This window comes from Bactrocera dorsalis, chromosome 3, assembly GCF_023373825.1.
Source record: "Bactrocera dorsalis isolate Fly_Bdor chromosome 3, ASM2337382v1, whole genome shotgun sequence".
NCBI lineage: Eukaryota > Metazoa > Arthropoda > Insecta > Diptera > Tephritidae > Bactrocera > Bactrocera dorsalis.
The window spans coordinates 1,259,890-1,286,635 of NC_064305.1; the positions used below are offsets into that span (position 1 = coordinate 1,259,890).

The window sequence follows — 26,746 nt, forward strand, 5'->3', positions numbered from 1 at the left end:
GTCCAATTCACAAACATACGACGATTCTGGTGGTTGAACGGCTTCAGTTCCTACGTCAATTTGATCTTGTAAGGATGCAGACCAAGAATTTTTCGCAAAATGCGCCACAACGATATCACAGAGGTGCCTAACGCTTGAAACGCGACGTGTGCGAGACTGATTGGTGTCTTCCTCAATTGATGCACTAGCAGCAATAATACTCTTGACACTACGGGCACTTCTTTGTCTCACTGGCATGGAGGCATTTTGTACTGTACCTATGGATTAAAATTTTCCACTAGACGCTCTATTGTTGATTTGACAGGACGATTAAACCGAACATAAATTGGACTTAACGCTCGTAAAGTTGAGACCACTGACTCCGAATTTCGGTATTAAGTTTTAATAATTTCGACTCGTTGTTGGATCGTTTATCTGCACGATGAAATGGCAAACTTTTCTAAGCAGAAATGTCAAAAGAGTTGGAAAAATTGGTTTTTTCTCCCTATCGGTGTACTTTTGTACCGTCCCTATTGAAAAACCCGTTATTTCATGCATTCCAAATAAAAAAATACCGTTCTGCCTTAGATACGCACCGACCACTGTATCAACATCTGCTCTCCTGCACTCTCCCCCAATTTGTTCCAAAATTTTTAGCAATGCATACAATACATACCTATAATTCGCCAAATTTTAGTGCCAAAAATACTTCTGCTCTCTTCCATAAACAAATACAAAGATATACATACATACAAATATACGCACATTGCAGAGAGACTTCCAGAGAGCTTGTGTTGTTGATAATGCTCTTCAAACAAGTAATGCCTTTTGTATACATTAACGGCTATAATAATGATCTGATAAAGAGAATCAACACGATATTCTCTGGCTATTACGATTTTTATGAGATGATCTGAATTTACGTAAGCTTTTTGGGGGTAGAGACTGACACTACATAATTTTTCGTTTAAACTTCATTGTTTTGAAATTGCTTAACTTTTTTAATAACATTATTGTTTTAGGAGTGTTCCGAAACGGTTTCAATCACCTTAAGATAATATGAAGTTAGAAAAAACTTTATGTAAAGTATTTACTATGAATCTAATCATGTTCTCGCCGGTATTTCCTGAACAAAATACGAATGAAATATGTACTTATATATCAAGTACTTAACCACAAAAGTACTTATACTATCAACGATCTTGCTGTTGATCTAATATCAACTAGCATGAGCTCGTACAGGGTGTGCTATTTCATAGCTGGAACTTCTATTGCTATTGGCCTGATATCTACTAAGCACACAGCACTCAAAGTAGAATGGAAACTGTACGCTGAAGAGTATAATAATCATATTTTTTCAGGGAGAGAATCAGGCCTCTTTGAATAGTGAAAGGGCAATTTCGGACTTCCCCAGTTGAATGACTCATATTCTGGCCGAATATAAATAACATAATCAAACAACACAAGATGTAACTCATCACTCATTGTAATATTGAAACTTATAGACATTAATCGTAAAAACACCTCCTCTCTCCCCCTCTCTGTTTGAGAAAGTATATAGATCGTTAGATCACTACCCATTAGTGTCTCTCTTGAGATAATAAATCCGACAAACTTATGTTATTTCAACATCATCTTATTTTTCAACTCATTTCTATAACTTCCCTTTAGCGAAATTTACGCTGGCTATTGCCCATTTAGCGAAGTTCAAAAATAAAAATCAGATTTGTATCCACTAAATTCACTTGTTCTATTGTTTTCAATCATTATTATAATAGTTTTATTATAAAATCACATACATATTCATCAAAGAGGTGTCAATTGAGGTATTCAAGGCAAATCTTAAGTCTAAAACAATCAAGCTTTGTCCACACGCAGGTGTATGCCAGATTTGGAACTAACGGTGAAGCTTATCATATCGTATATCATTGGTATGGGTGTTTTGTCGCATACGCTAAACTTGAAATTCTTCAGTAGGAACGCCAGACCAACACGTACTTGCATCTTCCCAAAGCGCATGCCAATACAGTTACGTGGCCCCTCTCCGAAAGCTAAGAACTCAATGCAATCGCGTGTGGCCTCTTTTTCTGGTGCAAAGTTATCGGGATTGAAAACATCTGGGTTGGGATATAGATCGGGATCGCGATGCATGGCACCCACAGGTATCAGTACTTTTACGCCTTTCTCAATCACATATTTCGGATGGCCCGGCACCGGATAGTCCTCCAAGCATATGCGATTCAATACTGGCAGCACAGTATACATACGCAAGGTCTCTGCATTAAGACAAGATAATGTTTATTATTTTTACCAAACACTAATCACATATATGTATTTAAACTTACCCAATATGACTTGGTTCAAGTAAACCATTTCGCTCATGCATTCATAGGTGAATTTGCCATCGTGGCGTTCGAGCACCTCTAAAACTTCCTGACGCACACGTTCCTGTATATCTTGATGCTGTGCCAATTCGTAGAGTGCGAACGATAGTGTAGTCGATGAAGTCTCGAAACCGGCTCTCAGGAACACATAAGCCTGCGCTGCCAATTCCTCTACGGTGATGCTCATACTCTGGCCATCTTCGGATTTCAACAACTTGTTGTTCTTCAAATCCAGCAACATATCAAAGAAGTCATTACGCCTGATATTATTCTTTTCACGGTATTCGATATTCTCGCGCACAATACGCATATAGAATTCGGTGAGCTCATCTGGCGTCAATTTCACACCTACGAATCTGGCTAGGTTGGGGAATGAGGTCATTAAAAACCGAGATACCGGTTTCAACGACGCATTGGTTATAGCTTTGCGGCCCATTACGCGAAACTCCGAATTTGGATTCTTCAAGCTGTTGCAATCAATGCCGAAAGCGCAGGTACCAATCACATCGGTGGTGAAACGCGCCATGACATCTTTCACCTCAATCACTGGATCCTCCTGTTGCATTTTCGCAAATAAATTTGTAAGCTCCTCCCCAACACGCACAATGACCGGATACATGATCTTCATCTTACCCGAGGTGAATGTTGGCGAAAGCTTAGAACGCATGCTACGCCATTTGTGACCATCCATCAAGAAAAGGTGCCCGGATAGCGGATCGTGCTTCGGATTGCTGTAAAATCCACGATCAGCGAATTTATTAAAATCCTTTATGAGCACCAGCTTGGCCAACTCTGGTGTTAACACAAACGCATGAGCAGCACGACCCCAATAAAATCCACAAAAGGGTCCGCTGCCTTTGAATTTTTTATAGGTGTGCATCCAAATGTCAGCAAAGCTGCGTGTTCTGAACAAACCAACTGTATTTCCAACTTGGGGATCCGGCTCCTCGCATGGTATGCCACGTTCCTGCCAATAAGTTACAGATTGGCGCAGACTATACATTACGTAGCCCACAAGACCCAGCACAATGGCCAACAGTATCGGGAATATAATCATTTTCGTTCCGCTGCGTAATTTCAATCAGAAGTATGAAAGTTATATAATTTCGATTTTATTCTTGTTGATGCGAAAACGAAGTGGCAATGAGCAATTTAAACTAACTTCTGAATAGTGCCAGCAATTCGCTGCTATTTAAAAGAGTCGCTGAAGCTTTACGGTGTTCGGGTAAATATTCTGTGTGAGTAAGCTTTTTGACTGTTCGTATATAACAAATACTGTTATCAGAGAAAATAATTGTTATTTTGTTGTGATTTTAAAAACGGTAAAGTACTGAACTTTTGATTATGCCGATAACGCAATAGATAACAGTAAAAATTGGAGGACCTTATTTAAGTAAGCAAGTTTTGTGAATTCCTATGGTTCACTTTAATAAGTATAGAGTTTACAAATTGTCCTCCCAGGAAGTTAGGTATTGCAATCAAAATGATCTGGTGCACGAATGAATCTTTCTACCTCATCAGCTTTACAATCGCCAGTGACTCCGCTGTGACTAGGCACACAAATGTGCCTGTTGTTGATGATATATGTATTTAGCTCTAAAAGCTCTGAACCTACTAGATTGCCATACAATTTTTTTAAGGACTCGTAGTTTTGCCGGAAATCGAGATAAATCATTTTTAACTGAATTAAAAACCAACCAACTTGGAGGTACTTTTTGAAGTACCCGTGACCGGATAACAGCTGGGTTGTGTAAAAATCTACTTCTCCGACTTTACGGCTTGTCCGTGAGTCTAGATCTTTTATAAGCCTGGCCGTTCATTTGCCGCGACTTTCAGTCTCCCACCTTTGTTGCCATGTTGGTATTGTTTCTTTCTTTATTTGTTCTATTGCGCTCTTGTTATTATCGGATGTCTTCTTTAGCTCCCACAGCTTTTTCCTTTCGTATGCTAGAAGGTCAATTGGGGCATCATCGGCAGGCTGATGCAACTCATATCTCCGCTCCGTATAATAAGACGCTGATTGTTGTCGACATTAGGAGCTTTCTCTTTTCTTGGCTAGGATCTTCTATGTTGGCCAATAGTCGGCTCAGTTGAGAGGTGATCTTCGCTACTTTTCCTGCGGCATGCTGGATTTGTACCCAGAAGGTTAATCTGGGATCCAGTCTTACGCCGAGGTAGTTTACTTGCATTTTGTATTCTAAGAATACGAGGGGTATGTGCTTGTTTGCTAGCAGTAATAGCTCTGTTTTCTCCATAGCGAATTGGAGGCTGTGTGAGCCGAGCCATGCTTGCGTTCGTATCATGAATTGTTTCAGCTTTCTTCGCGCTTCTTCTGTATCCCCTGCTGCGATTACTGCAGCAATGTCGTTCATTAAATAACATAATCAAACAAAACAAAATGTAACTCATCACTCGTAATTATAAGTATTGAAACTTATAGACATTTATGGTAAAACCCACAAGTCTGTTTGAGAAAGTATGTAGATCATCAAGTCACAACCCATAGTTTCACTCTTGAGATAGTAAATCCGAAAAACTTATGTCATTTTACCGACAATTGATGCTTCAACTCTCTTCTATATCTACCCTTTTGCGAAATTTACTCTTGTTACAGCCCACTTAACAAAGTGCTAAAATAAAAATCGGATTTGTCTCCACTAAATTCACTTGTTCTATTGTTTTCAATCATTATTATAATAGTTTTATTATAAAATCACATACATATTCATCAAAGAGGTGTCAATTGAGGTATTCAAGGCAATTCTTAAGTCTAAAACAATCAAACTTTGTCCACACGCAGATGTATGCCAGATTTGGAACTAACCGTGAAGCTTCTCGTATCGTATATCATTGGTATGGGTGTTTTGTCACATACGTTAAACCTGAAATTCTTCAGTAAACACGCCAAACCAATGCGCACTTGCATCTTCCCAAAGCGCATGCCAATGCAGTTACGTGGACCTTCTCCGAAAGCTAAGAACTCAATGCTGTCGCGTGTGGCCTCTTTTTCTGGTGCAAAGTTATCGGGATTGAAAACATCTGGGTTGGGGTATAGATCGGGATCGCGATGCATGGCACCCACAGGTATCAGTACTCTTATGTCTTTCTTAATCACATATTTGGGATGGCCCGGCACCGGATAGTCCTCCAAGCACTTGCGATTCAATACTGGCAGCACCGTATACATACGCAAGGTCTCTGCATTTAGACAACATAATATTTGTTATTTTTGCAAGAAATAATCACGTATATGTATTTAAACTTACCCGATATGACTTGGTTTAAGTAAACCATTTCGCTCATGCATTCATAGGTGAGTTCGCCATTGTGGCGCTCGAGCACCTCTAAAACTTCCTGCCGCGCACGTTCCTGTATATCTTGATGTTGTGCCAATTCGTAGAGTGCAAACGATAGTGTAGTTGATGAAGTCTCGTAACCGGCTCTCAGAAACACAAAAGCCTGCGCTGCCAATTCCTCTACAGTGATGCTAATATTCTGGCCATCTTCGGATTTCAACAACTTGTTGTTCTTCAAATCCAGCAACATACCAAAGAAGTCGTTACACCTGATATTATTCTTTTCACGATATTCGATATTCTCGCGCACAATACGCATATAGAATTCGATGAGGTCATCTGGCGTCAATTTCACACCTAGGAATCTGGCTATGTTGGGGAATGAGGTCAATAAAAACCCAGCTATCGGATTCAACCGAATATCGGTTAAAGCTCTGCGGCCCATCACGAGAAATTCCGAATTTGGATTCTTCAAGCTATTGCATTCAATACCGAAAGCACAGGTACCAATCACATCGGTAGTGAAACGGGCCAAGACGTCTTTCACCTCAATCACAGGATCCTCCTGTTGCATTTTCGCAAATACATTTGTAAGCTCCTCCCCAACACGCACAACCACCGGATACATGATCTTCATCTTACCGGAGGTGAATGTTGGCGAAATCTTAGAACGCATGCTACGCCATTTGTGACCATCCATCATGAAAAGTTGTCCGGATAGCGGATCGTGCTTTGGATTGCTGTAAAATCCGCGATCAGCGAATTTATTAAAATCCTTTATGAGCACCAGCTTGGCCAGCTCTGGTGTTAACACAAACGCATGAGCAGCACGGCCCCAATAAAATCCACAAAAAGGTCCGCTGCCTTTGAATTTTTTATAGGTGTGCATCCAAATATCAGCAAAGCTACGTGTACTGAACAAACCAACTGTATTTCCAAATTGGGGATCCGGCTCTTCGCATGGTATGCCACGTTCCTGCCAATAAGTTACAGATTGGCGCAGACTATACATTACGTAACCCACAAGTCCCAGCACAACGGCCAACAGTATTGGGAATATAATCATTTTCGTTATGCTGCGTAATTTCAATCAGAAGTACGAAAGTTATATAATTTCGATTTTATTCTTGCTAAAGCGGAAACAAAGTGGTAATGAGCAATTTAAACTAACTTCTGAATAGTGTCGGCAGTTCGCTGCTATTTAAAAGAGTCGCTGAAGCTGTACGGTGTTCGGGTAAATATTCTGTGTGAGTAAGCCTTTTGACTCTTCGTATATAACAAATACTGTTATCGGAGAAAATAATTGTTATTTTGTTTCGGCTTTAAAAAACGGTAAAGTACAGATAGTTCATAAATTATTCTTCGCATTATGTTTGTTATTTTGTCTTTCGTTTCCGTTATACTTTATCCCACATACCACGAAGTACTTAATCATATTAGTACTTTTACTATCAGCAACCTCTCTATAGATCTAATATCAGTCATGGTCTATTGAGTCACTAGCATGAGCGCGTACAGGGTATGCCATTTCATAGCTATATTTCATATTACCATTGGGCCGATATCTACCGAAAACCGAAAAATTATATATGTTCTAAGTGGTGTTCTCAAAGTTAACGACACATATCAATTATTAATCATAATCTCACCTGTTATACAGAAATTTTCCAAAATTTATTTGTGTTGCATATATGTTGGGTAAGGTGAACGTCAGATGATCGTAGCCGAGGGTTAAGGTTGCATGAGTTTCACATTTTTAGTGAAAGATAAGCATTTTGGCTTCATTTGATGTCAGTATATACATATGTTTCTCCTTATCGCCGAAGTAGATTTTTTTTATCAATATGGCAAATAGATATTGGTAATAGCGGTGATGACTTGTAATTTCTATAGTATATATCATGATTCGAAATATTTCTAACCGTTCTTACTGTTTTATTAGTTACTTTTTGTCTACAAGTACGCGCTCTTATCAACTTTTATCTCAATTAGCGCATTTTATATCAAAGCAACTCAGTCAAAATTCGTTTATATGTTCATATGTTGTCTCGTATTATTTGTGTGATAATACTGTTATGGTTGTACTATATGTAATTCCCCTACGGTATTATTTATAGTTTGTAAACAAAAAGCAAACCTTGACTCTACCCAATTTTTTCTGAATGGTGAAAGGACAATTTCTAGCTTTCCCAGGTGGATGACACATATTTTAGCCAAAACTAGATAACATAATCAAATGACTTATCAGTCGTTATAATCGTTTTTAAATATCGCAAAACCCCCGTCTCTGTGTTAGAAAGTATATAGGTCGTTAAGGCACAACCCATTACGGAATTGCAGTGCATGGCACCTCCAGTTATCAGTATTCTCAAGCTTTCCTTAATAACATAAGTATATCGGATGGTCCGCCATCGGATAGTCCTCCATGCACTCCATGCAAGCAATGATCACATAGTATTGTATTCAAACTAACCCGATATGATTTAAATAGTTCAGGGGCCCTATTCTGTAACTCGATTCGAAAATGTATTCTATTCGAAATTCGGATCTAATTTATAATTATGCGAAAGTTGTACCACCCTATGCCAGAATAAATACGTACAGTTTTCGTTTTTGCTTTCTACAACTCAAAAGCTATCAAATATTTTATCCGAAAATTGGCTTGAAAATCCGAAAATCGAGTTACAGAATGTACAAAATCCGAATTCGTGTAAATTTTTTTTCGAATCGAGTTACAGAATAGGCCCCCTGGTGAACTATTTCGCTCATACCTTCATAGGTGAACTCTCCATCAAGGCGCTCGAGCACCTCTAAAATTTCCAGACATACACGTTCGTGTATATCCTCTTGTTGTGCCAAATCGTAAAGTGCAAACCATAGTCTATGAAGTTTCGAAGCCGAGTAATGCTCATATTCTGACCATCTTCAGACGTCATCAACTTATTCTTTGTCAAATCCAGCAGCATGTTTCTTGATAACTGCCGAAGGATATATCAGAGCAGAGGGTCAACGGTTGGTTTAACTTTTGATGGTATAATTGAAAACAAACAGGTCTAAAGAATCAAGCCCTGAACTATTTTGAAATTTGCCTGAATAAACTTAAACTTCCACGCAAAATTGGTTGTGCTGTCACAGAGCGCCCACATCTTCATCCTACACTTCGCGGGCTAAGATGGAATATACTTCTTTAACAGTCTTTCCACGAAAAGCTAACAGTTGCTTACAGCCAAAAGATGCGCCGTGTGATTTGTAAAAACCGATTCGAAATACCAAACTTCAGTCGAAACGTAGTTTATAGCTTTTCAATCGTCTCGGGGAACTTTGGAACCTTCAACCTTTTTTTTTAATTTTATTTTTCAATATTGGCCGAGTGGATGAAACTTCAAAATCATTACGTATGAATGATATATGGTTCGTAGAACAACGGGTTATAAAATATCAACCTTGCCGGATAGTACATTCTCAGACTTTACTCTTCCATGGGATCGGGGAGGTTCCGTGGAGTCTAATCTTTTGAATGCGCTGTATAATTTTGTCCCATTAGTTCGGTGACTTCTCTATTGTCTTCCTCTTCAAAGCTATATTCATTCGAAGAATTCCCTCTTTCATAAAAATGGGGAACAAAATCTTCTGCGGATTCGAACTTAGCACCTACAGCTTCGTCACTATCTCCAAGCATTTTGTTCAATAGCATCAACGCATGAATGCTAAAATACAAAAAGTCACTGTCTTTTCAATTTCAGAATGAGAGTAATTTCAACGATGAAATGTTTGGATGGCTAGGGTTAAAAGAGTGCTGAAGCTTCACGGTGTTCGGGCGAATATGCTGTGTGATTAAGCTTTTTGACTCTTCGGTTTTAACTACTTTTCTTATCGGAGAAAACAATTGTTTGAGATAGGGTAAAGTACTGAAATTATAATCTGCTTATACTGATAACACAACAGATAACAGTATAAAATGTAGGATCTAATTTGCGCATTCCTAAAAGTATGCAAGTTTTCTAAATTACTGAGGATGACTTTAATATGCATGGAGTATACTAATTTTGCTCCCCAGATATAAGGAATACATTTCTGGAGAACGAGTGAATCTTCTTACAATCACTTCTCAGTTCACTAGTTCGATATTGACTGTAGTTCCAGCCACTTTTCGTCAGATTGCGTAACCTTATCTTAGAATTATTATTACATCACTAGAATACAGTTCAAAAAATTTCCAAGCCTACTTCCCAGTGCAAATATTTAAACACTTTATTATTTAAGAAACGATACCACAAAAATATTAATCAGCAATACTATTTGTAAATTCGTTTTGAGACTGTAACATTCTGCTCATATTTTCTCAACGTACAGACAAATGGGATGCTCAGAATGCACCAAAAAGTTTTTCTTGTCATATGTCATCGGAATCGGAGTTTTCTCACACACGGAAAACTTGAAGTTCTTCAAGAGCAGAGCTAAGCCAATACGAGCTTGCATTTGACCAAAGCGCATGCCAATACAATTGCGTGGTCCATCGCCGAAGGGCAGCCATTCGACACCATCACGCTGAGCCACCTTCTCAGGTGTAAAGTTATCGGGGTCGAAAGTGTCGGGATTGGGATAAATATCAGCATCACGATGGTAAGCAGCGCTCGGTATAAGAACTTGCATACCCTTGGCGATGACAAATTTCGGGTTACCCGGCACTGGATACTCCTCCATACACTCACGATTTAACACGGGAAGCACAGTATAGAGCCGAAGTATTTCTATGTACAATAATAGAATCTAATTTAATAATATTTCGTATAGCTATTGTAGTTTGATCTTACCGGAAATGACTTGGTCCAAATAGACCATTTCTTTCATGCATTCATAAGTGAATTCGCCCTTGTGTTTCTCCAGAACTTCAATGACTTCGTCACGCACACGCTGTTGTATATCTTCATGCTGTGCCAGTTCGTACAATGCGAAGCTCATGGTGGTCGAAGATGTCTCGAAGCCAGCAACGAGAAATACAAACGCCTGGGCAGCTAATTCTTCAACAGAAATGCTCATGTCTTGACCGTCTTCGGATTTCAACAACTTATTATTTTTCAATTCCAGCAGCATGTCAAAGAAATCGTTGCAACGAATATTATTCTTCTCACGGTAGGCGATATTTTCGCGCACAAGACCCATGTAAAAATCAGTGATATGATCGGGTGTATTTTTAATATGTAGTCTTCGACACAATTTCGGGAAACTATTCAGCAACGCCAAACCGATTTTTCCGTGACGCAAATCAGTGAAGACACGTTTGCCCATGCGTCGGAATTCATCGTTGGGATTCTTCAAACTATTCACTTCAATACCGAATGCACAAGTGCCGATAACGTCGGTGGTGAAACGCGCCATATAATCAGGTACCTCCAAAATCGGCTCCTTCTCTATAGCCTCCGCCACAACGTGCACAAACTCCTCACCTACGCGGCAGACAGTCGGAAACATATACTTCATTTTACCGGATGTGAAGGTGGGCGATAGCTTATTACGCATTACACGCCATCTGTGTCCCTCCAAGAGAAATAGTTGTCCGGTGAGCGGATCATCCTCCACATTTGTGTAGAAGCCGCGATCAACAAAATTATTAAAATCCTTAATAAGTATGGCTTTGGCCAATTTTGTATCCAGAATGAAAGCCGAAGGGCGTTGAAACCAAAAGAAACCACAAAATGGGCCAGTTCCCTTAAATTTTTTGTAAGTGTTCAGCCATATCTCCACAAATGAACGTGACGAGCGTATGCCATTTAAATTGCCGAGTAAATAATTTGGCTTCTCACAAGCAATGCCGCGCACCTCCCAATACATGAAATGTTGACGCAGCCTGTAGACCGCATACCCCAGTAGTCCCAGCAGCGTGGCCAGCAGTATTTGGGTGATGGACATTTTTGGAAAATTAATAGAAGCGACGCACAAAAAAATTATTTTCAGCAATCGGTCAGTTCGAGCGTGTGCTATAACAGCGTTCTGCGTACTAAACTACATGTAATAGCGAAACTCTTGTCACTGCCAAAGTTGCGTAGTCAGCGTGAGCAATTATTTTTGCATTAAATAAAATTACTTTGAGTACGATTGCACGAGCTTTTAGCAAACCGAATGACGTGCGAATTCTCGGAGTACACTTGTTCTCTAACGCTGGAGACAGAAGTAAATACAAACCATTTGACAGCCGTAGTAGAGATTCTCCGGTGTGTTTATCTATTATTACGCTCCCAAAAGTTTAGTAATTGATCACTTAAATCGCGTTGTTATGTTTGTTTTTGGAATTTATATTAATTCTTATCAAATTATCTTGGGCTTCCAAGTGGTTCAAAGTTTATAAAACAAATCGTAAAAACCTGATAACACAACAAAGGTGTTGGTTTAAAGATTGTATAATATATCTTTATATATAAAAATTACGTATCATGTTGTTTATCCGCGATGAACGCCTAAACTACTGAACCGATTTTAGTAAAATTTAGCGCATTTTGTCCCGTTTGAACCAACTTAGAAGATAGGACAGTAAAAACCATTCATAAATAAAAAATATAGTGAAAGCTCTATTAAATGGATATATCAGAAATATATCTTCAGAGAGGTTCACTTTCGAATAAGCCCTTTCATAACGTCTTGAACGACGTCTTCACTCCACTTTTTCCACTCATGTCCTGGGATAGCTTGACGATCAAGCTAAAACAGCTGATCATATAATATTTCGTTATATTCCTTGGCTGATATCCAAATATACATAGATCTATCTATTACGACGGCAATTTGAAACTATCATTGCTTATCAAGTTGCTTGCTGCTTATGTCACGGCTGTCAACTCAAATCAATTTTGCCAAATAGTTTGCGTGTTGAACTTCAAAGCAAATTCTTGATCACCTAACTGCAGCGTTAAACAAAGTCTATAGAATTTAGACGAATGAATTCTCTCGAATATTTGCTTGAATGCACTCAACGATCTAGCTGCCTGCTCTCCAAATAACGTAAAGCTAAAGTGTAAGGAACTTGATATCATTTCTCGTTAGATATTAACCATTATTACTAATTTATCATTGTTTAGCAATCATTGCTGATAAATATAGAGCCTCACACGAAAAACTATACATGAGACTTCCCCTCATGGTTATGGAGGTTCAAAAAGCATACAATTTGTCCATGTAAAAATATTATTATTAATGAATGAGGAGTGAACACTGTTACTAAACACTCAAAGCTCAGCAACATACAAACATACTTCAAATGTAAACAACAGCAAACAATTCTCAAAGCTTTTGCAAATATTAGATGGCATGGAGCGCAATGTCAACAACAAACTTGTTTTAGAATATAATATAACTAATAATATGAGAACAATAGCGTCGCATTTTCTTGAAGCAATTAAAATAATATCTATTTATTAAAAGTTTGCGCTTAAATTAACAGCATTTACATACAACAAATGTAATCAATCTTCAACTATAATTAATTCTACTTCCAAAGATCACCACCTGGTTAAGCTCAAGCAGCCAACTTTTCAACGCTCATGTAAATTTGTATCACCTTCAGCCATCTCCACAAAAGATTTTGTTTTCTTTCTTATTTTTGATGGGAATCTGTGTTTTCGGCTAACACTAAACTTGAAGTTCTCCAACAAGTAAGCCAGGCCCACTCGTGTCTGCATAAGACCAAAACGGAGCCCAATGCAATTGCGCGGACCATCGCCGAAGGGCAGCCACTCAATGGAATCGCGCAGCGCCACCTTTTCGGGTGTAAAGTGGTCGGGATTAAACTCTTCCGGATTGGGATAATAGTCCTCGTCATAGTGTATACCTACAGCCGGAATTATCACAAATGTGCCTTCTTAATTTCATATTTGGGTTGGTCGGGCACTTGATAGTCCTCCAAACATTCTCGAACCAACAGTGGCAATATTATTTGGTTGCGTAGTGTTTCTTATCGAGACCGGAATTTGCTGTTGAATTCTTAAACCACTTACCTGATATCACTTGGTTCAAGAAACCCATTTCCTTCATACACTCTAAGTGAATTTACCACATTCTGTGAAACACATTGCTGTATCTATCACAATCTTGTCAGTGGTGTAGCGCCCAAGAGAATCGCGCACTTCTGGTGTAGACCTCCGTTTACCGTTCACGGCCTCATTATATACATTCACGAGCTATGCGGCCTAGTAAATGTGAATGTTAGTGAGAGCTTATTGCGCATGGCATGCCATTTATGACCGTCCAACGGAACGATGAAACCAGTAAAAACCACAAAACGGTCCCGTACCTGTAAATCTACTATATTTATGTGGAACGTACTATATCCGCGAATGGAACTAAGCAGATATTTATATCATAAGTGATGCCTAAATTTCCTTTAATGCACATATAACAAAATAAATATGAATACATACATATATCACCATACTAATATAACTCATATGAAAACAGATGTTCATCGAAAAAAAGTCTGACGAAATATTTAATTTAAAGGTTTAATTAGGGGTTTCCTTTAAACTGAACTAAAAATAAACTGAAGAGAAATACGTCGCCTTAAATCGACTGTACTTTCAGATGGATGCCGCCTTTGGTAGAGGTTAAAAACTCTTTGGGATCGAATACCAAAGGAATCTCAGTCTTCGGACAAGGACTAAATTCAAAGTTACTTAATAAGTATGTCAGGGCGACGCGTATCTGCATTTGACCAAAACGCAACCCAATACAATTACGTGGACCATCACCGAACGGCAGCCAATAGATAGGGTCTCGTGATTTCATTTCATCCGGTGCAAAACGTTCAGGGTCGAATTTTTCGGGATCCGGGTAAATCTCGGGATCATGATGCATTGCCATTACTGGTATGAATACAGTTGTATCTTTTTCTATCACATAGTTTGGATGTCCAGGCACAACATAATCGGCCATAGTCTTACGCTGCAAATGTGGTAATACTGGATATTTACGAAGGGTTTCTAGGGCAATAAAAGAAATTATGTTTGGTTATTGTGTTGAATTGGAATTCACTTTTGTACTGCTCACCTGATACAACCTGCTTCATATAAGACATCGAATTTACGCATTCATAGGTCACCTTACCGCCATGATTTTCAACCGCCTCAAATATTTCTTCGCGTAGGCGCTTCTGAATGTCTGGATTTAGGGCCAACTCATAGAGTAAAAATGTAAGAGTCGAAGATGATGTCTCAAAGCCAGCTATAAAGAAGATTAACACCTGCGCCGCCATCTCCTCCAACGTAAGCCCTTTTTCCTCGACTTTATCGTCGAACTTTAATTTTCCTTTGTTTAATTCAATCAGAATGTTCAAAAAATCATTACGCTGCACATTCTCCTTCTCTCTATAATCTACTGCTTCACGTACAATGTTCAAGAAGAAATCACTTATCGCGTCCGGTACCAGACGTACATGAAGTTTTCGTGCCACATTCGGAGCGGCCGCTATCATACTGTCAACGAAATTAGAATGACGACGATCGGTAAAAAGACGACGACCCATTTGACGGAAAATAGCATCAGGGTTCTTGAGACTGTTACACTCTATGCCAAAAGCACAAGATCCAATCACATCAGTGGTGAAACGTGCTAAAATTTCCTTGATCTCGATTACGTTACTCTTCTTGATGTCGCCATTTAAGGTTTCAACAAGTTGCTCAGCCACCGAAACCACAGTGGGAAACATGAACTTCATTTGCCCAGAGGTAAAGGTGGGTGTTAATTTATTGCGCATTATGCGCCATTTCTGACTTTGTAACAAAAACAAATGCCCAGTGAGGGGATCATCCTCCTCATTGACATAAAGGCCACGTTCGCTGAAGTTGTTAAAGTCTTTAATTAACACCTGCTTGGTCAACTCCGGTGTGAGCACAAGGACAGTCGGCTTTTGGAGAAAGTAAAGACCGCAAAAGGGGCCCGACCCCAAATGCCGTCTATATACTTTAGTAAAAGCTTCGCCAACAGTCAGAGTCTTTGCAACACCATTTAGATTGCCATGAATCCAATGAGGCGAATCATGCGGGATGCCTTTCCTTTGCCAATATGTTAGGTTACGATGCGCTATATAAATGAACGCCGCAACGGCCGCCAAAATAATGCTCAACAAAATTTCTGTCACTGTCATGTTTTCGTTTCTCACTTTCGTCGAGATTATCTCACTGTTTGATATACAAGTTTGACTACATAAGCTCAGCATTGAGCACCAACTGATGGTAGTTATTCGTGAGTTCAACATTTATACTCGTAGTGCGTATCTATAAATGAGTACGATAAGATTATTGCGGGTGAAAATCTAACGCAATTTATTTTCAAATTGAGCAAGTTAAACTTCTGTTGGAGTATAGAATAGTAAAATCACATTTTTGCAATTCACTATGATAATTGTATTTTTACCGTACTGACCACACCTAAAAATAGTTGAAAGGGAAATCTCGGGAGACCTTTAGATTGAAAGCATCTCATGCATGTACATGGCGTTGGGTGCAACGAACTCTTCCAAGTGTAATTGCGATATTTTAGAATTCTACTTGTCTTATTTCGCTTAGTTTTAGGTGTTACAAACAAGCGTTAGGTAAAGAAAACAGCAACATATTGCGGTAGTACAAAAATGAGTAATTACTCACACACACTATCGAATTAGAGCTCGCGGTAGCTTCTTTATTTGCATATAAACATATTTATGCAAGTCATTTGCAGTTAACTTTGTAGATAATCATATTGTTACCGTACTGATCAGGGGCCAACGAACAGCTCCAATTTTAATTACGATATTTCAGTCACTCGGAATTCTACTCGTCTTATTTATATATGTAAACTATAAATCTATTTTGATTAGATTTATGTGTCACAAACAAGCGTTAGACACACAAACCGATTATACACTACAACAACATATTGCGAGAGTATAAAAATGATTTATTGCTGAGGCACACTATCGAAATACGAGGTGTGTTCAAAAAGTATCGCGAATTTTGTGTTTTTTCAAAAATTATTTATTTATTCATGAATATCTATTTTGTCCCCTTCAAAGTAATCCCCATGAAATATTATACACTTGTGCCAACGGTTTTTCAATCTTCGAAGCACTTCAAAAAATCATTTTTTTATCTTCTTCAGCTCCTCCTTCGATGCCGTCTTTATCTCGTCAAGAGAAGCGTAAGGTCGTCCTTTCATGGGCCTCTTCAGTTTAGGGAACAAGAAAAAGTCACATGGGGCCAGATCTGGGGAACACGGTGGCTGCGGCATCAATAGTGTGTTGTTTTTGGCCAAAAAGTCGCGTACAAGCAACGATGTGTGTGAGCAGGGGCGTTATCGTGGTGCAAAAGCCAATTTTTGTTCTTCCACAAATCCGGGCGTTTCTGGCGGATTGCTTCGCGCAAATTGCTCGTAATTTGCAAGTAATATTCCTTATTGACCGTTCTTCCCTGTGACAAGAACTCATGATGCACCACGCCCCTGCATTCGAAGAAAACTGTCAGTTACGATTCGCTATACTTTTTGAACACACCTCGTAAAGCTCGCGCTAGCTTCCCTATTTTTATAAGTGGAAGAGAACAGATTTGAATTTTAAAAATATAAATTCGAAGAAGGAACTCCGGACTCCACATCTGTTTTTTTTTTCTAACACTAAACTTGAAGTACTTCAGCAAGTAAGCCAAATCGTGTCTGCAGGACTAAACTCTTTCGGATTGGGATAATAGTCCTCGTCGTTGTGTATACCTACAGCCGGAATTATCACAAATGTGCCCTTCTTAATTTCATATTTGGGTTGGTCGGGCACTTGATAGTCCTCCAAACATTCTCGCACTATCATCGGCAATATTGTATGCTTACGTAGTGTTTCTTATCGAGACATGAATTGTTGTTGAATTATATATTCATCATAGCCTGACGGTCCTCCGATTTCATCATTTTATTATTTTTCAGATCCATCAGCATATCGAAAAAGTCATGACGTTTAATGTTATTCGCCTCACGATATGCAATATTTTCACGAACAATGCGCATGTGGAAGTCCGTAATGTGATCGGGTGTTATTTTAATATGTAAACGTCGAGTCGATGTCAAAAGCGCATGAACCAATCACGTCAGTGGTGTAGCGCCCAAGAGAATCGCGCACTTCTAATGTAGAACGCCGTTCACCGTTCACGGCCTCAGTATATACATTCACGAGTTCTGCGGCCACTCTAGTAACTGTCGGAAACATTTGCTTAATGTTGCCAGAAGTGAATGTTGGTGAGAGCTTATTGCGCATGGCACGCCATTTATGACCGTCCAAAGAAAAGAGATGCCCTGAGAGTGGATCATCATCTGGATTCGTGTAGAAACCGCGATCCGTGAACTTATTGAATTCCTTGATGAGTACAGCTTTAGCAAGGCTGGTTTCCAGTACGAAAACTGCAGGACGATGAAACCAGTAAAAACCACAAAACGGTCCCGTACCTTTGAATTTACTATATGTTGAACGTCCTATATCCGCGAATGAACGTGTTTTGCGCATTCCTACCAAATTGCCCAGCAAATAGTTAGGCTTATCGCATGCGATTCCAAGATCCTGCCAAGTATTCATGCGCTTCCGAAACCAATACGCAAAGTAACTCACAAGCCCCAAGACTAGGAATAATAGAATTTGCGTTATTGCCATTTTAACGAACGAATGTTTAATACACGAGTGCTCCTCCGTCCAAAGCAAATGATGAACTAATGCCACAAAAATTCATTGAGCAGTCAAGCGGTTGACATGCATGTTGAGCTGGTTCTCACTTGCACTCTCTGTCTCTCACAGTTCGTTAATGCAATATAAAGAAAGCAAAACACTACACAGATAGCTTGAGAAGTACTGATTGGTCACTTCCTGATATTTTTATCAGAAGAGATGCGGAAATTTTCTATTAATACACATACATATATATCATCATAAAAAGATATCACAATATAAATACAATTCATATGAAATCACATGTTCATCGAGAAATAAGTTTGACCAAATATTTAATTAAAGGTTTAATTATGGGTGTCTTTTAATAATATAAACTAAAGTGAAATACATCGGCTTAAATCGACTGTACTTTCAGATGGATGCCGCCTTTGGTAGAGGTTAAAAACTGTTTGGTATCGAACACCAAAGGAATTTCAGTCTCCGGACAAGGACTAAATTCAAAGTTACTTAATAAGTATGTCAGGGCGACGCGTATCTGCATTTGACCAAAACGCAACCCAATACAATTACGTGGACCATCACCGAACGGCAGCCAATAGATAGGGTCTCGTGATTTCATTTCCTCCGGTGCAAAACGTTCAGGGTCGAATTTTTCGGGTTCCGGGTAAATCTCGGGATCATGATGCATTGCCATTACTGGTATGAATACAGTTGTATCTTTTTCTATCACATAGTTTGGATGTCCAGGCACAACATAATCGGCCAAAGCCTTACGCTGCAAATGTGGTACTATTGGATATTTACGAAGTGTTTCTAGGGCAATAAAAGAAATTATGTTTGGTTATTGTGTTGAATTGGAATTCACTTTTGCATTACTTACCTGATACAACCTGCTTCATATAAGACATCGAATTTACACATTCATAAGTCACCTTACCGCCATGATTTTCAACCGCCTCTAGAATTTCTTCGCGTAGGCGCTTCTGAATGTCTGGATTTAAGGCCAACTCATAGAGTAAAAATGTAAGAGTCGAAGATGATGTCTCAAAGCCGGCTATAAAGAACACAAACACTTGCGCCGTCATCTCCTCCAACGTAAGCCCTTTTTCTTCGTTTTTATCGTCGAACTTTAATTTTCCTTTGTTTAATTCAATCAGAATGTTCAAAAAATCATTACGCTGCACATTCTTCTTCTCTCTATAATCAACTGCTTCACGTACAATGTTGAAGAAGAAATCATTTATCGCGTCCGGTACCATACGAACATGAAGTTTTCTTGCCACATTCGGAGCGGCCATTATCATACTATTAACGAAATTAGAATGACGACGATCGGTAAAAAGACGACGACCCATTTGACGGAAAATAGCATCAGGGTTCTTGAGACTGTTACACTCTATGCCAAAAGCACAAGATCCAATCACATCGGTGGTGAAACGTGCTAAAATTTCCTTGATCTCGATTACGTTACTCTTCTTGATGTCGCCATTTAAGGTTTCAACAAGTTGCTCAGCCACCGAAACCACAGTGGGAAACATGAACTTCATTTGCCCAGAGGTAAAGGTAGGTGTTAATTTATTGCGCATTACACGCCATTTCTGACTTTGTAACAAAAACAAATGCCCAGTGATGGGATCATCCTCCTCGTTGACATACAGGCCACGTTCGCTGAAGTTGTTGAAGTCTTTAATTAACACCTGCTTGGTCAACTCCGGTGTGAGCACAAGGACCGACGGCTTTTGAAGAAAGTAAAGACCGCAAAAGGGGCCCGACCCCAAATGCCGTCTGTATACTTTAGTGAAAGCTTCGCCAACAGTCAGAGTCTTTGCAACACCATTTAGATTGCCATGAATCCAATGAGGCGAATCATGCGGAATGCCTTTCCTTTGCCAATATGTTAGGTTGCGATGCGCTATATAAATGACCGCGGCAACGGCAGCCAAAATAATGCTCAACAAAATTTCTGTCACTGTCATGTTTTCGTTTCTCACTTTCGTCGTAGATTATCTCACTGTTTGATATACAAGTTTGACTACACAAGCTCAGCATTGAGCACCAACTGATGGTAGTTATTCGTGAGTTCAATATTTATACTCGTAGTTCGTATCTATAAGTGAGTACGATAAGATTATTGCGGGTGAAAATCTAACGCAATTTATTTTCAAATTGAGCAAGTTAAACTTCTGTTGGAGTATAGAATAGCGAAACCATATTTTTGCAAGTCATTACGATAATCATGTTTCTACCGTACTGACCACACCTAAGAATAGTTGAAACGGAAATTTCGGGAGACCCTTGGGAGCCGTAAAACATGATACTGCGTGGCGTTGGGTACCAACGAACTCTTCCAAGTTTAATTACCATATTTATGTTACTCGGAATTCGTTTCGTCTTATTTCGATTAGTTTTAGGTGTTACAAACAAGCGTTAGGTAAACAAAAATATTATACACAACAGCAACGTATCGCGAGACTATAAAAATTTTAAATTTTAAAAATATAAATTTGAAGAAGGACCGCCGGACTCCGCATTTAGCAGAATTAGCGCTTGCCGATATTGTTCCTCTGTTCCCTCCAGCCTTATTACCCTCCACTAATGTGTTGACAGCGACGGTTTGCAGTATCTGAAGATTTCTTCAATTACACTCGTTGAGGAAAGTTCAGCTGGCAACCAGTCGCGAGATCTATGTCGAAGCTTTGTCCACAGCCTTCAGCCTGACTAGCTTCCATACCCCACCCGAGAATGCCTCCTTATATAGAACAGCCGATCGTTCATCGGCGCATCCAGTGACCACTCTCACTTTTTCGGGGTGATCCAGGGTTTTCTCTGGCTACCTTCAGGAAGACTGAGGAAATAGCGGCCGCTACTTTCTTCCATTCCTCGCAGGAATACTGCAGTCGAACACGCCTAGCTACGTTAAGCCAGAGATTTTAAAAATTTCGTTAAAGTTGGCGCAGCTCCCTTACGCATTCCTTTTCCAAGGGAGGCTTCTCCTTCATGCAACCTTTATCGCTTGATCGCTGGTTAGGTTTCAGTTACGTCCGTTCTTGCTCTAATGTCTTCGCTTTGGCTCAGCCCCTTCTTGGCTCAGTGGAGTGCATAAGCTTACTGTTCTGACACCTGACCAGCATGACCACGATTTTTGCCGCCATGCGGCGGTCAGTCTTCAGCTTCCGAGCTATTGCTCTCGTAGAGATTCTTATTGGGGTATTGGTATTGCTGCATTTCGCCAGCCGGTTCTGTCGCCCCAGGAGCAGCACTCCCATCCGGGACAGATCTGGGCATCGGTTTCGACATTCCTTCCCCTCCCTGTGTCAACTTTCAGTCAACGTTTGTCTTATTCTTGTTAGTGTCCGTGCAAATGGGTCTCCACTCAGTATCGCTATTCGTCCACCGAAAAACCAGTCGCCTTTAATAATCCCAAGGTTATCTCAGTGAAGAGGCCAAGTGAGGGTCGACGTACACCCTTATGAGGCTCTACGTTCAGAGCCAACCAGCGCAGAAGAAATCGTCTCAACTTACACCTACCACTTCAACTTAACGACGACGGGGGGAACGCAGGGTTGCCAGGGTTTTAACGGGACTGTTGCGACATAAGCCCGTCAGCCATTTCTAATGAGTATCACTCCATCATACTCAGGTGGCAGAATGCCGCAACCACCAGCCCTGGGTTCTGCCAAAATCCCAGGAAGTTAATCCTACTCATAATCCGGTTTCACAGCTACAGTTGTCAGGAGACCCCAAGGGCATTTGGCGTTACCCAGTATGCACTAGCTTGGACACTACAACATTTTTATGTTATGGACTAGTGAAATGTTTCAATTCGTTAACTTTTTGCTAACAGATATTCGCTTTGCAAAGTAAAATAATGCGTTGATGAACCAAACGATTAAAGCACCCGTTAAGCCATCACCGAGAGCGTCATACCCTTGAGAACAAATCAACAATTAACTGTTTATATATATTTTCTAAATTCTACACAAAGGCTATTGAGTTTAGTCGTATGCATTCTTTCTCTCAACAAACTAGCGGACTCTTCTCACAAATACTGTAAAGCTAGAGAAGTAAAAAACTTGAAAGAGTGAAATTTGCTTCAATGAAAATATTATTATTAATGAATGAGGAGAGAACACTGTTACTAAACACTCAAAGCTCAGCAACATACAAACTTACATACAATGCAAACAACAGCAAACAGTTCTCAAAGCTTTTGAAATATTACAGTCAAATTATAAATAGTAGATGGCATGGAGCAACCACAAACTTGTTTTACAAAGTAATATACATAGCTAATAATATGGGAACAATAGCGTCGCATTTCCTTGAGGCAATTAAAATAACATCTATTTATTAAACGTTTGCGCTGAAATTAACAGCATTTACATACAACAAATGTAATCAATCTTCAACTAAACTTAATTATGCTTCCAAAGATCACCAACTCGATCAGCTCAAGCAGCCAACTTTTCAACACTCAGGTAAATATCACCCTCAGCCATCGACACAAAAGATTCCTTGCTGTATTTGATGGGGATCTGTGTTTTTTCGCTAACACTAAACTTGAAGTTCTTTAACAAGTAAGCCAAGCCAACTCGTGTCTGCATAAGACCGAAACGCAGCCCAACGCAATTGCGTGGACCATCGCCGAAGGGCAGCCACTCAATGGAATCGCGCAGCGCCACCTTTTCGGGTGTAAAGTGGTCGGGATTAAACTCTTCTGGATTGGGATAATAGTCCTCGTCGTAGTGTATACCTACAGCCGGAATTATCACCAATGTGCCCTTCTTAATTTCATATTTGGGTTGGTCGGGCACTTGATAGTCCTCCAAACATTCTCGAACCAACAGTGGCAATATTGTATGCTTACGTAGTGTTTCTTATCGAGACATGAATTGTTGTTGAATTCTTAAGCCAATTGCATTAAAGTGAATTAGTGTGCACTTACCTGATATCACTTGGTTCAAGTAAACCATTTCGTTCATACACTCATAAGTGAATTCACCATTATGTTTCTGCAGTACTTCAACAACTTCCTGTCGCGCACGCTGCTGTAAGTCCTCACGCTGTGCCAACTCGTAAAGCGCAAAGCCCATGGTTGTCGACGAGGTCTCAAACCCGGCTACCATAAATACAAATGCTTGCGCCGCCAGCTCTTCAACTGTTATATTCATCATAGCCTGACCGTCCTCCGATTTCATCATTTTATTATTTTTCAGATCCATCAGCATATCGAAAAAGTCATGACGTTTAATGTTATTCGCCTCACGATATGCAATATTTTCACGAACAATGCGCATGTAGAAGTCCGTAATGTGATCGGGTGTTATTTTAATATGTAAACGTCGAGACAATTTGGGAAATAGGATAATTAATGCCAGCGCTAATGGACCATGACGCTGATCTGTGAACACACGCCTACCCATCTGACGGAATGGATCATTGGGATTTTTCAAGCTGTTGCAGTCGATACCAAAAGCGCATGAACCAATCACGTCAGTGGTGTAGCGCCCAAGAGAATCGCGCACTTCTAATGTAGAACGCCGTTCACCGTTCACGGCCTCATTATATACATTCACGAGCTCTGCGGCCACTCTAGTAACTGTCGGAAACATTTGCTTCATTTTGCCAGAAGTGAATGTTGGTGAGAGCTTATTGCGCATGGCACGCCATTTATGACCGTCCAAAGCAAAGAGATGCCCTGAGAGTGGATCATCATCTGGATTCGTGTAGAAACCGCGATCCGTGAACTTATTGAATTCCTTGATGAGTACAGCTTTAGCAAGGCTGGTTTCCAGTACGAAAACTGCAGGACGATGAAACCAGTAAAAACCACAAAACGGTCCCGTACCTTTGAATTTACTATATGTTGAACGTCCTATATCCGCGAATGAACGTGTTTTGCGCATTCCTACCAAATTGCCCAGCAAATAGTTAGGCTTATCGCATGCGATTCCAAGATCCTGCCAAGTATTCATGCGCTTCCGAAACCAATACGCAAAGTAACTCACAAGCCCCAAGACTAGGAGTAATAGAATTTGCGTTATTGCCATTTTAACGAACGAATGTTTAATACACGAGTGCTCCTCCGTCCAAAGCAAATGATGAACTAATGCCACAAAAATTCATTGAGCAGTCAAGCGGTTGACATGCATGTTGAGCTGGTTCTCACTTGCACTCTCTGTCTCTCACAGTTCGTTAATGCAATACAAAGAGAGCAAAACACTACATAGATAGCTTGAGAAGTACTGATTGGGCACAGAAGAGAAAATGCGTAAATTTTCTTTTAATACACATATATATCATCATAAAAAGATATCACAATATAAATACAATTCATATGAAATCACATGTTCATCGAGAAATAAGTTTGACCAAATATTTAAAGGTTTAATTAGGGGTGTCCTTTAATAATATAAACTAAAGTGAAATGCATCGCCTTAAATCGACTGTACTTTCAGATGGATGCCACTTTTAGTTGCGGTTAAAAACTGTTTGGGATCGAATACCAAAGGAATCTCAGTCTCCGGACAAGGACTAAATTCAAAGTTACGTAATAAGTATGTCAGGGCGACGCGTATCTGCATTTGACCAAAACGCAACCCAATACAATTACGTGGGCCATCACCGAACGGCAGCCAATAGATGGGGTCTCGTGATTTCATTTCCTCTGGTGCAAAACGTTCAGGGTCGAATTTTTCGGGATCCGGGTAAATCTCGGGATCATGATGCATTGCCATTACTGGTATGAATACAGTTGTATCTTTTTCAATCACATAGTTTGGATGTCCAGGCACAACATAATCGGCCAAAGCCTTACGCTGCAAATGTGGTACTATTGGATATTTACGAAGTGTTTCTAAAACAATAGAAGGAAGTATTTTTGGTATAATTGTATTGAATTGGAGTTCACTTTTGTATTATTTACCTGATACGACCTGCTTCATATAAGACATCGAATTTACACATTCATAGGTCACCTTACCGCCATGATTTTCAACCGCCTCTTGAATTTCTTCGCGTAGGCGCTTTTGAATGTCTGGATTTAGGGCCAACTCATAGAGTAAAAATGTAAGAGTCGAAGATGATGTCTCAAAGCCAGCTACAAAAAACACAAACGCTTGCGCCGTCATCTCCTCCAACGTTAGCCCTTTCTCCTCGTTTTTATCGTCGAACTTTAATTTTCCTTTGTTTAATTCAATCAGAATGTTCAAAAAATCATTACGCTGCACATTCTTCTTCCCTCTATAATCAACTGCTTCACGTACAATTCTCAAGAAGAAATCACTTATCGCGTCCGGTGTCATACGAACATGAAGTTTTCTTGCCACATTCGGAGCGGCCGATATCATGCTGTTAACGAAGTTTGAATGACGACGATCAGTAAAAACACGGCGTCCCATTTGACGGAAAATAGCATCAGGGTTCTTGAGACTGTTACATTCTATACCAAAAGCACAAGATCCAATCACATCAGTGGTGAAACGTGCTAACAGGTCCTTGATCTCAATTACGTTACTCTTCTTGATGTCGCCATTTAAGGTTTCAACGAATTGCTCAGCCACCGAAACCACAGTAGGAAACATGAACTTCATTTGCCCAGAGGTAAAGGTGGGTGTTAATTTATTGCGCATTACGCGCCATTTCTGACTTTGTAACAAAAACAAATGCCCAGTGATGGGATCATCTTTCTCGTTCACATACAGGCCACGTTCGCTGAAGTTGTTGAAGTCTTTAATTAACACCTGCTTGGTCAACTCCGGTGTGAGCACAAGGACAGTCGGCTTTTGGAGAAAGTAAAGACCGCAAAAGGGGCCCGACCCCAAATGCCGTCTATATACTTTAGTAAAAGCTTCGGCAAAACTCATGGTCTTTGTAACACCATTTAGGTTGCCATGAATCCAATGAGGCGAATCATGCGGGATGCCTTTCCGTTGCCAATATGTTAGGTTACGATGCGCTATATAAATGAACGCCGCAACGGCGGCCAAAATAATGCTCAACAAAATTTCTGTAACTGCCATTTTTTCGTTCCACACTTTCGTCGTAGACTATCTCACTCTTCGATATGTAAATTTGACTATACGAGCTCAGCATTTAGCGCCAACTGATGGCAGTTACCCGTAAGTTTAATATTTATAGTAAAGAAGGCGACTAATACAAACACACCTAGCTATCTTTTTATTTGTACAAGTTGTATCCCGTAAGACATATGTTCCACAACAGCTTTACAAGAAATAGTGCGTACGTACTAACGGAGCGCGATAAGATTATTACGGATGCAACTCATTCTAACATGACTTTCATTTAATTTGAGTATTTTATATTTCTCACTAACATACAAGTATAGCATAGCGTAAACAAATTTTGCAAGTCATTTGCAGTCGATTATCTATACAGTTAGATAAACATATTTTTAGTAT

General features: G+C 39.8%; 5 protein-coding genes, 1 long non-coding RNA gene and 1 pseudogene across 17 annotated transcripts; 1 reads left to right on the forward strand and 6 right to left on the reverse strand.

Annotated features, from left to right (window-relative positions):
* Positions 1–1,704: 1,704 nt before the first annotated feature.
* LOC105228199 (cytochrome P450 6a9) lies at positions 1,705–3,538 on the reverse strand. Its single transcript, XM_029551028.2, has 2 exons — positions 2,325–3,538; positions 1,705–2,255 (listed from the first exon to the last, which is right to left on the reverse strand). Exons 1-2 carry the CDS (start codon positions 3,418–3,420, stop codon positions 1,837–1,839), a joined length of 1,515 nt encoding a protein of 504 aa, XP_029406888.2. The 5' UTR covers positions 3,421–3,538; the 3' UTR covers positions 1,705–1,836.
* A 1,472-nt stretch (positions 3,539–5,010) lies between these two features.
* Positions 5,011–7,062, reverse strand: LOC105228198 (cytochrome P450 6a9-like). Its single transcript, XM_011207915.3, has 2 exons — positions 5,630–7,062; positions 5,011–5,561 (listed from the first exon to the last, which is right to left on the reverse strand). Exons 1-2 carry the CDS (start codon positions 6,723–6,725, stop codon positions 5,143–5,145), a joined length of 1,515 nt encoding a protein of 504 aa, XP_011206217.2. The 5' UTR covers positions 6,726–7,062; the 3' UTR covers positions 5,011–5,142.
* A 2,823-nt stretch (positions 7,063–9,885) lies between these two features.
* LOC105230203 (cytochrome P450 6a9) lies at positions 9,886–11,831 on the reverse strand. Its single transcript, XM_011210840.4, has 2 exons — positions 10,474–11,831; positions 9,886–10,410 (listed from the first exon to the last, which is right to left on the reverse strand). Exons 1-2 carry the CDS (start codon positions 11,567–11,569, stop codon positions 9,992–9,994), a joined length of 1,515 nt encoding a protein of 504 aa, XP_011209142.2. The 5' UTR covers positions 11,570–11,831; the 3' UTR covers positions 9,886–9,991.
* Positions 11,832–13,099: 1,268 nt separating this feature from the next.
* On the reverse strand, positions 13,100–24,446 carry LOC105230202 (probable cytochrome P450 6a21). Of its 4 annotated transcripts, none has more exons than XM_049451504.1 (3): positions 23,272–24,446; positions 17,387–17,509; positions 13,100–13,481 (listed from the first exon to the last, which is right to left on the reverse strand). In XM_049451504.1, the coding sequence occupies exons 1-3, from the start codon at positions 24,374–24,376 to the stop codon at positions 13,186–13,188; spliced, it is 1,524 nt and encodes a 507-aa protein (XP_049307461.1). In that variant the 5' UTR covers positions 24,377–24,446; the 3' UTR covers positions 13,100–13,185. The 4 variants fall into 4 exon arrangements, with proteins under 4 accessions (XP_049307461.1, XP_049307460.1, XP_049307459.1 ...); XM_049451503.1 differs by lacking the exon at positions 17,387–17,509 and adding an exon at positions 23,080–23,202 and having other exon boundaries at positions 13,130–13,481; positions 23,272–24,445; XM_049451502.1 differs by lacking the exon at positions 17,387–17,509 and adding an exon at positions 23,009–23,202 and having other exon boundaries at positions 13,136–13,410; positions 23,272–24,445.
* On the reverse strand, positions 14,115–26,650 carry LOC105230201 (cytochrome P450 6a8-like). Of its 9 annotated transcripts, none has more exons than XM_049451498.1 (3): positions 25,262–26,650; positions 14,696–14,705; positions 14,115–14,628 (listed from the first exon to the last, which is right to left on the reverse strand). In XM_049451498.1, the coding sequence occupies exons 1-3, from the start codon at positions 26,345–26,347 to the stop codon at positions 14,210–14,212; spliced, it is 1,515 nt and encodes a 504-aa protein (XP_049307455.1). In that variant the 5' UTR covers positions 26,348–26,650; the 3' UTR covers positions 14,115–14,209. The 9 variants fall into 9 exon arrangements, with proteins under 9 accessions (XP_049307455.1, XP_049307454.1, XP_049307452.1 ...); XM_049451497.1 differs by lacking the exon at positions 25,262–26,650 and adding an exon at positions 20,024–22,216 and having other exon boundaries at positions 14,696–15,512; XM_049451495.1 differs by lacking the exon at positions 25,262–26,650 and adding an exon at positions 19,259–22,158 and having other exon boundaries at positions 14,696–14,747.
* On the forward strand, positions 15,169–20,094 carry LOC125777242 (uncharacterized). The gene is made up of 2 exons (XR_007422198.1): positions 15,169–15,382; positions 19,894–20,094. It is a non-coding gene; the product is annotated as an uncharacterized LOC125777242 (long non-coding RNA).
* LOC125777241 (probable cytochrome P450 6a21) lies at positions 17,516–18,363 on the reverse strand (annotated as a pseudogene).
* Positions 26,651–26,746: the final 96 nt, after the last annotated feature.